General features: G+C 35.4%; 1 protein-coding gene across 1 annotated transcript; it reads left to right on the forward strand.

Moving 5' to 3' along the window:
• Positions 1-1845: 1845 nt before the first annotated feature.
• Positions 1846-5900, forward strand: fzd9a (frizzled class receptor 9a). The gene has a single exon (XM_051108857.1). It carries the CDS (start codon positions 2355-2357, stop codon positions 4098-4100), a length of 1746 nt encoding a protein of 581 aa, XP_050964814.1. The 5' UTR covers positions 1846-2354; the 3' UTR covers positions 4101-5900.
• The last annotated feature ends 4946 nt before the right edge of the window (positions 5901-10846 follow it).

Raw genomic sequence — 10846 nt, forward strand, 5'->3', positions numbered from 1 at the left:
AGAACGGAGTTTAGGGATAACAAATGCCCACGTTGAGACTCTAGAGGCACTCCTCTTCTCTTCTGTTTAGCATGAGAATGGTAAAGAGATGGGCCATGTATCACAGGTGGTGCTTTCCCTATCCTATGCCTCAGACTAAAAGCACATAAGCAGGCACTAATGGTGAAGTAAAAGCCTCTTGGGCCTCTTATGGACCGGAGGATGAACCTGTGGAATTGTATTTGGGAATAGAAAAGGATTTGTTTGGGAATAGCACTGGTGTCACTGCACACAAACAAAGGAAAAGAAAACAGGGGGTTTTGAGGGCACTTGGAAATCTGAGATGAAGTTATCCATCCATCCATCCAATCATGTAGGGTTGCAGGGATGCTGGAGATGTATTTTATTTTATTTTATTATTTTGCTGTACTGTAGGAAATAAAACATTAAATGCAAATTTAAAACTTTTTGAAACACTGTTTGTATCTTTCAGACCATGAATACATAATGAAAATATAACACTATTGGACTGCTTAGACTTGTTTTACACTTATATACTATATGAACACATAAATGTCTTATAATATATCGTGTTATCATACACTACTGTTTATATATACCCTGCAGTTTAAAAGTTTGGGTTGTTTTTTGAAGAATTAACTTATGTTCATCAAGGCTGCATTAACTTGATCAAAAATACAGAAAAAACAGTAATATTGTGAAATATTATTACAGTTTAAAATAATGTTTTTCTGTTTTAATATTTTAAAATATAATTTATTCCTGTGATGCAAAGCTGAATTTTTATCAGCTATTACTCCAGTCTTCAGCATCACATCATCCTTAAGAAATAATTTTAATATGCTGATTTATTACTTTTATTACCAATGTTGAAAACAGTTGTGCTGCTTAATATTTCTGGAAAATGGAAACATTTCAGGATTCTTTGATGAATAAAAAGTAACAGAACAGCATTTATTCAAAATAGAAATCTTTTCTAACAATATAAGTCTTTGCTATCACTTTTTATCAATTTAACACATCCTTGGTAAATAAAAATATTAATTTCTTTCAAAAAAAAAAAAAAAAAAAGAAAGAAAGAAAAAAGGAATACATTTTTTAAATGGTAGTTTATATTATTACAAAAGATTACAAAAGATTTCTATTTTTTTAAATGCTGTTTTTTTTTTTACTTTTTATTTATTAAATAATCCTAAAAAAAGTATTGCAGGTTCCAACAAAATATTAAGCAGCACAACTGTTTTCAACATTGGTAATAAATTAGCATATTAGAATGATTTCTGAAGGATCACGTGGCACTGAAGACATGCACTAATGATGCTGAAAATTCAGCTTTGCATCACAGGAATAAATTTCATTTTAAAATATATTCATGTAGAAAAATAATGATAAAAAAGTTATTTTACACTGAAATAATATTTCACAGTATTACTGTTGTTTTCTGGATTTTTGATCAAATAATTGCAGCCTTGATGAGCATTAGAAACTTCTTTTAAAAACATTAAAAATCTTGATCAACTTTCAAAATAAAAAGTTGAAAAATATATGTTCCCTTACAGGAATTAAAAAAATGTTTTACTGCTGTCACTGTTTAACATATCATTAATCCGTTCTGCTATAATGTTAAGTGATTGTACTGGTGACTTCTCAATAATTTCAAAACATCTTTCTAGTAAACAATCACAGCTTTGTTCTGTACAAGCACGTTGCGATCCTGTCTGTGAAGAGGGATGCCTGTATTTTTATAGTATCGTGAAGGAGGTGGAGTGTTAGGAGGAGCCTGTCAGTCTGTCAGCGATCAAGAGCCCGTTTTTAAGAGCACAACGAGAAGAGGACGTGAAGCGCAATGTTTCCATGCATGGAGCCGCATAACAGCGGAAGTTTTTACAGACGGACACTTTCAGCCCGTCCTGCTGCTTACTGAAAGTTTATTCTCGTGGACGAGAACGCTACGGGGAACTGAGCGAAACTCTTTTGGAAAGAGCGTGTTGTAAACGGATTTAAAGTTTGAAATACTGTACCGGTACACGAGATGTTGGTTTTGACATCTGTTATTGACTGTTCGGATTAATCGGGAGGATTCAAATACTTCCTTTACATGTACGTTTTGGATATATTTAAACCTAAATCACAATGGATTTGTGAAGTCATATCAAATAAGCCATAACAATGAAGATTTCCAAAATGAACCTCCTTTTTTCATCAAAACAACTGTGCATTCAATGTCAGTTACTGTATGATGGAGCATGAGACAACAAATTTGACTAATTTCGGTTACAAACCAAACAAGACAAATATCATCTGCATGGCATTGGATGTACTAATCATTTTAAGACTTTCTTAACGTTATCACAATGTCCTGTTGTATAAAGATCGTGATTGTACTTTTCCAGCTTATGATTGCTGGATCTACACTGGAGATTGGAGCGTATGATTTGGAGCGTGACCGTCCGGCAAAATGTGAACCCATCACCATTCCCATGTGCCAGGGAATCGGCTACAACATGACACGGATGCCCAACTTCATGAATTACGAAAGCCAAGAGGAAGCTAGCATTACACTAAACGAATTTGCTTCTCTGGTGGAGTACGGGTGTGATGTCCACCTGCGATTTTTCCTGTGCTCTCTTTTTGTGCCGATGTGCGCTGATCAAGTGTCCACCACTATCCCGGCATGCCGTCCTATGTGTGAACAGGCAAGACAGAGGTGTTCACCTATAATGGAAAAATTCAGTTTTGGCTGGCCGGACTCATTGGATTGCTCAAAGCTGCCGACCAACAATGACCCGAAAGCACTGTGCATCGAAGCTCCAGAAAATGACACTCAACCTGAAACTAAGAAAGGTGAGGGAATGCTGCCGGTACATCCGAGGCCCTGGAAACCCACAGCAGAGAGTGGACGTACCTCAAGCGGCTCGCGGTCCTGTGATAACCCGGAGAAGTTTCAGTACGTGGACAAGAGCGAGTCATGCGCACCTCGTTGCACTCCTACGGTGGATGTTTACTGGTCTAGGCAAGATAAGGACTTTGCGTTCATTTGGATGGTGGTGTGGTCAACACTTTGCTTTGTGTCTACAGCATTCACAGTTCTTACCTTCCTCCTCGATCCCCAACGCTTCCAGTATCCAGAGCGTCCCATCATCTTCCTCTCCATGTGTTACAATGTCTACTCGGTGGCCTTCATCATCCGCTCAGTGGCTGGGGCTGAGAATATTGCCTGCGATCGGGAAAACGGAGAGCTTTACATTATCCGGGAGGGTTTGGAGAGCACAGGCTGCACCATAGTGTTTCTCATCCTCTACTATTTTGGCATGGCCAGCTCCATCTGGTGGGTCATCCTCACCCTCACCTGGTTTCTCGCAGCGGGACGGAAATGGGGCCACGAGGCTATTGAGGCGCACAGTAGCTACTTTCACATGGCCGCCTGGGGTATTCCTGCGGTGAAGACCATAGTCATCCTCACTATGAGGAAGGTGGCTGGGGACGAGCTGACAGGATTGTGTTATGTGGGCAGCATGGACAGTAATGCTCTCACTGGCTTTGTCTTGATCCCTCTTTCCTGTTATCTCATTGTTGGGACTTCTTTCATCCTCACGGGGTTCGTCGCGCTCTTTCACATCCGCAAAATCATGAAAACCGGTGGCACCAACACAGCGAAACTGGAGAAGCTCATGGTTAAGATTGGAGTCTTTTCCATTCTCTACACAGTGCCTGCAACTATTGTCATCATATGCTATTTCTATGAAAGACTCAATATGGAATACTGGAAGTTCAAAGCTCTGGAAAACAAGTGCGTGTCCTTCCCTGGTCGCAGGAGCGAGGATTGCACACTGGACTCATCAGTTCCTACAGTAGCTGTGTTCATGCTGAAAATTTTTATGTCTTTAGTGGTAGGCATCACTAGTGGGGTTTGGGTATGGAGCTCAAAGACACTTCAGACCTGGCAAGGGTTGTGCAACAGGAGGTTGGCCGTGCAAGCGAGCCGCAAGCCCTGCTCCAGTGTCAGCTGCAGCAACTCCCACTGTCATTACAAGGCACCGGCTGTGACACTTCACATGAATAAAACGGACATGTACACAGACAGTCCCACACATGTTTGAGACTAAAGGCCTCTGCTTTGGAACCATGCACAGACTTATGAGATGCTCAGGTCGATTACAGATCATGGTAAAGATCACAACATTTGTCAGGAGTGGCATTTATAAGCCTTTCCTTGAAATAGCAGAGGTCACTTCAATAAAGGAAAGGTTTGTTGCATGGAATGAATGCAGCGAATTGCAGAAAGCTTTATTTATTGTGGATATTTAAGTATTGCTGGTTGTATAGTTTTGTACTGTATGTGCTATACTGTATATAAGGAAGAGTTTAAAATAATTTTACAGTATGTTATATTTTTCTCAAAAGAAGAGCAATAAAACATTTATTATGATGCCATTTCTCTCTATTTAAATTTTTTTTTTTATCTAAAGTTCGATTAGTGTTACATGTAAAATGTCCTACTGTACATGCAAATCATTCTCTTTGAGTTATGAAGTTTTTAGCACTGATTAAAATTGATTTTAAATGGTAGAAATAAATAGGTATATTAAAGTTTGCAAGGAATCATTTTTTATACAGTGAGAATTAAGTAAGTTTATTAAGGTTTGGTAAGAATAATTTTCGATGCAAAGTAAATAGTATTTCAAACTATAATTCAGTACTGAATTCAGTAAGAATTAAATAAGAATATAAAATGCTAAAAAAATCTCGACCAGAATTCTTTAACACCTCTCTGTTAACACATCGGTCTAGCACCAAATGTAAAGTAAATATATTATATTTATATTTACAGTTATCAAATAGTCTTACAAAACTACAAAATTTCTAACCAAGCCAGCTTACATTAAAAAGCAGAAGTTGCAGTTAATAAAAATAGCTATGACAAGACAGTGAGAATGTATGATGCTGCTATGAATTTATACAAAAAATGTTTTTTTTCTTTAGCCTAATTCTTTTAACTCGAAGTCAAACAGGAACTGGCATTTGTTGACATGTTGTTTTGTTTTTGCGTGCACAGTTCTGTTGTCAGGAGATCATAAAGAGGAGATAGTTCTGTGCTTAACTCACATCAGTAACTTTAACCTTTTTTACACTGTATTTTTTTTATGTCTTATATCTGTGGATATAATATGTGTTTGTGATGTTCATAAAAGCTGGGACTTTTACAACCTTAAATGATGAGCTACAATCAGTTTGTGAGATGAAAAATAGGAAATGGCTTTAGGAATTATAACAGTTAAAATATAAAATGCAACAGCGGATATTAAAATGCAATCATTGAAAATCATGTAATTGTATTTTATTAAATTACACCTAGATGAACTATTTTAACTTATTTTTTTTCTCTCTCTCTCTTTTTGCATTTTGCCGGTGTGGATATTGTCTAATGGTTTGGCACGATTCAGGCACTGGAGCTTAAACTGCTGTTACATTTGGTCATAAAAAAAGGCATGTTTGTCTTGGAGCTTGGAGTTTAAACTTAACAGTGCATTAACCACATGTAGCAGTCTGTATAAAGTTCATTTAACGCATGGCTGTTTTCAGTGAAGTAGCATTTGTAAACAGTAGTGTCTTAAGACAAAACAGAGCCTCTGCTGCGTCAGCCAGCAGACTTGGAAAAATTGAATGAAATGTTAATGTACTTGGAAGATGAATGTTTAGAGCTTGTTAAATACTACCAAGACATTACTCATTTGGCAACATAGATGGTTAAAGCTGTGCTGTTGTTAAAATAAACATAAACATAATTCTTGATTTGTTATATTACTTTATAAGATTATTGAGTACTTTGAGCGTTTGTTAGTTGTCAGGGTTATATTTGTATATTTATTTATTTAGCAGACACTTTTATCCAAAGTGACTATGAGATTACACGACATGACAAATGAGCATCACAAGCAGATTTTTTTATAAGAAGGAACAATATTTGTTGTACATACTTCCAGGTCTACAGTTTAAGAAAGATTAGTACACAAGGTTATTAGAATTGAGTTGATAATGGCTTTTAAATTCTTTTTAGTTACAACTGATTTTGAATTATTTGAATTACAATATAACTTTTGAAAGTGTGTTTTTTAGTGAAATGCAGTATTTATTTTTTTCCAGTATGAATTATTTTATAATGCACAGAATCAAAACTTTTTTTTCTTGCCAGGAATATCCATAAACACAGATAATAAATAATAATGAAAAAGTGTATGTACATTACCATTCATAAGTTTAGTATCTTTTTTTTCCCTCTTGTGCTTACAAGACTGCATTTATTTGATCAAAAATACAGAAAAATAGTAATGTTGTGAAATAATTTCACAAAATTTAAATTATGTGTATTCCCATGATGTTAAACCTTAGCAGCCATTTCTCCAGTTTTCAATATGTCATCTTATATGCAAGTTTGTTCAAGAAACATTTCTTATTATTATCAATGTTAAAAATATTTGTGCTGCTTAACATTTTTGTGGAAATTTATTAATTATAATATAATTTACTTAACTTATATTAACTTAACATCACATTATATTACAATAAAATCGTATTTCTACTAAATATTTGTATTTGATATTTGTAAATATATTTGTGGTTAAGCATTTTTGAAGTTACAATAGTACATTTAAAGTGTATTAACTTTAAATGTAATATTGAAAAACACACCACGATTAAAAATATAGCTGCAAGCAGCAATGACGGGCCTAAGCCCCTGGCGCCAATGCCACCCTGGTGTATTAATGATTAAAATAAAATGAAATCAATTAGAGTTTCCTAATGTTTTGTGCCTTAAGCAATGTGTGATTACAGTCTCAATACCAGCAGAACTGAACCAATATTACAGTTTATGTTCTCAATTCTCTGTCGTGCCCATGGAACCGCTGCTTAAATACACACAATTGCCATATTTGTTATGTAGATTCTGCCAAGATCAACTCCGTATACATAAATGTTCTCAGGTGAAGTAGTTGTACAACACCACCGCATTTATGCAGAAAAAAAGCTTTCCGTTTAAACAGCAACAGGGTTCATTATTTTGCCCGTCAAAACCCAGGGCATAAAGGCTCCATTGTACACCTTGATGTTTAAGGTTTTTAGTTCTATTTTAGGCAAAGCACGGTCAAAAGAAACCCCTTTTGCCATTTGAGTCCATTATCAAGTGAATGTTAATGGGCTTGTAAGTGAGCTTGAGAATGGACAAGATAGGATAGCATTGTAATTGTCTGCTAGTTTGGAGGAGAAGCCATGTGTCTGGTAAAGGGAGGATCATTAAAGCATCAGGGACTTTCCCTCCTCTTAAAGAAGCCAGAGGAATCGAGAACAGGAATAAAGGAGTGGTGCTCATTACTCACTACCCCATGGGTAGTATCCCGTTCCACATCATTTGATGTGGAAATGAGGCTATGGTAAAAGACCATTGAGAAGCTGTTGTCACCAGAAGGACTTTTCACCAAAATGCTTGAGTCTCAGCTTAAGCCGTGAGTGTTATCCACACAGCCACGTCCCACCTGCCCAACGGCTCTGCCTTTCGCTTGTGTTACACACGCACACACACACATTCGTTCTGTATTTGTTTTTGATAAATGGTTGACATTGGACTTAAAACTGTACAATTTGTCAGGGTTTTCGTATTTGCAGGGCTGGTAATGGGTGACATTCAGTAAAAAAAGAACACTTAGCACACTTAAATAAAAACAGTATTTATTACATAAATAACATTTTAGAAAGTTTATTAAATGCGATTAGCTGAAATTAAAAGTGCTTTTTGGACACACAAGTAGAACAAGTAGAACAAAGTAGCACATTTTTATTTAACACTTTAGTTAACGCTAAACTACTGTACTACTTACTGTAGTAATAACAGTAATTATGCATAATTACATGCAACTAACCTGAAACCAAACCCTAATTCTAACCCTAACCCTATAGTAAGTATATGTTGTTAATTAATCAGTACTTAATTGTGTAATTACACTGTAAGAAGGACATCTTAAAGTGTAACCCATCTTAAAGTGTTACCCATGTAATTTCATAATTATTTCTATTGCCTTTTGAAATATGGTTAAAGTGTACTGTAAGCATTTATGGTAAACTAAAATACATGTTTTGAATCAAAATTTGTCATGTTTTTAAATATGTGTAATTACACATTTTTGAAGTTACGATAGCACATTTAAAATGCATTAACTTTAAATGCAATATCGAAAACACACCGCAATTAAAAATATAGCTGCAAGCAGCGATGTCGGGCCCAAGACTCACCCCAGTAGCATCAAGAAAACTGCACAGCGAGCACATGCATTTGCAGTAACCCTGTAGCAGTCTGGTTTTAAGGGTTACAGCAATGGAAGGGTTAATCCAGAACATCAGTAGTGTGAAACACACACACACACACACACACACAAAGGGAACATTTCATAAAACTTTGGTAACACTTTACCATAAGATTGTATTTGTTAACATTAATGAACTATATTAGTTAACGAACAATATTTATATAACAAAGTTCAAGTTCAAAATGTACTAATATATTATTAAGATTTAAAGATGTATCTGTTAACGTTAGTTAATGCACCGTGAACATGAACATGAACATGCACCGTGAACATGAACAGTTTAAAAAATGCAGTAAAATAAATTGTTGTTAGTTCATGTTAGTTAATGGATTAACTAATGTTAATAAATGAGACCTTACTGTAAAGTGTTACCAAAAGTGTTACTTTTAATGATTTTGTTAAAATTATTTTAATGATCTTTAAGCATTTGTAAAATAATTATAGAAAATTATATTACCATTACAGTACATGTTAAATTATTCTATATACTTCTGATCAAGTACTTTACATGTGTTTTAGTATGTTAGGCAACACATTTCAATTTGTAATTTTGCTTTTTTAAATGTAAATATATATATTTTACAGTGTGGTTGTCTATTTGAAACCTTGTACTAATATTTTCCATAATTATGAGATGAATTATACGCACTTCTAAAAAGGTCAAAAAAGGAGTTGTTAAAATCTGATTTATTCTCTTTGATAAATGCGTGAGTTTTTATATGAAGCTGTTATCGCATACTTTGGTTAGAAAAGAACTCACAGAAGATTTACACCACAGAGATCTGGATAACATCACAGGAGTTCAAGACAAATTGCCTGATAGCGAGGAGGACATTCCTGCAGGTTCATAAAAATGCTGTTACATACTGTCTAACAACTCCTTATGAATTATTGGTCCACATGTTTCTCTTCATTTAAATACATATCCAATCTGTTTTTTTATTTTTTATTTTTGCTTGTGTGCTTTCTGTGTTATGACCTACTGTTGATCATCTCAGTCAAACTAAGCAAACAAACTGGATTTGAGAGAATGATCCAGTCAGTGAGAAACCAGCCAGCCTGAACCAAAAGTAAAATTACCACAGAGTGAGATCATACGTTTTCACACTAAACCCAGGAAGAGGTATGCTGGTATAATTTATGAGGAGTCTGGGTAGCTTTTTATTATTGTGCTTTTCATGTCAAATGGAATTACGATTTCTTCCTTTACCTTGTTTGGTCGACAGCTTCAGTATAAAGCATTTCTTCAAATCTGAACTGCTCTACCTACAGGTGGAATCAACAGAGGCATTTTTGTAGCTTTAAGGTTTTGCGCTCACCTACTTTCATAGAGTATGTTTTGGACTTTAAAATCAACACACACATTGCAAGCAATGAAGAATGAAAATGATCACAAATGATATGTCCAGCTGTAGGACCAAGGTTTAAAATGTAGTTTTGAACACAATTTGCAAATCGAAATTCTTGATGTTCGGTGGTGAAAGATACAGCAGATTACTGCGATCGTGCATACTTCACTGGGATTGTAAACGATCACTCAACAATCCCAGGCATCCTGTGTACCCACATTAAAATGCGCTTTTGCATCATTTGATCATTATTTGATGAATTACTGCTGCTGTCATCAATGAAATTGTGTACACAGACATTTATTTTTAATATAAAATCTAAATTACATTGAAAAGAGACGTTTTCAAACTGAAAATACTTCATAGTTCAGAGCCTACAGAGCCTGTTTAAATTGAAATTTTATATATTCATAAACTATTGTAAACTGAATCTTGTATATTTTTGATAGAAGTACTTATAGAATTTAATATAATACACTGAATATACTCAGGACGATACTGAAAATTGCATTACTCTTATCTGTTACATGAATAAACAAATGGATTTTGTTGTTTTATGGATTCTGTCACAGTTACAATTCTCAGACAAATAGGCGTCAATGAAAAGATATTTTAAAACTGCATAGACAAAAGAAAACATAGCACTGTTTTTACTTTAAGGCTGAAAATGTATAGTATGTACCCTTGTAAATGAATGTAAACCCATGGGAAAGGAAAAGTGCCTAATTAGTAACATTAGCGAAACATGCTTTTTATGTGGATCTCTGTTTACAACGAAAGCTCATAAACAGACGTCCCATGGTAGTTGTGTCAGTGCTCTTGTGATTAGCAAGATGAGACACACTAGTCCAATAAAGCGGGAAACCCCCAACTGGGGCATATGCTAATGGTTACCCCCCTAATACAAGTGAACTAGGTACATTGGCACCTCACACTGGTTTCCCTGGAGTTCTTCGGACTGGCTGGCGTCACCAAAGCCTGGCACAAGACATACACATGAACATGCAAACAGTGACTCGGACTGCTTATTTTCCCTGACTTGGCAAGTTTACTTGCCTTGCCAGTTCAGGAAGAGGCAATTGGTTATTAAATTGTCTCAAAATGAGGCAGGCTGGTCATTTTTTTGTGGGGCCCAAC

The sequence above is a fragment of the Labeo rohita genome, chromosome 5 (genome assembly GCF_022985175.1).
Source record: "Labeo rohita strain BAU-BD-2019 chromosome 5, IGBB_LRoh.1.0, whole genome shotgun sequence".
Taxonomy (NCBI): domain Eukaryota; kingdom Metazoa; phylum Chordata; class Actinopteri; order Cypriniformes; family Cyprinidae; genus Labeo; species Labeo rohita.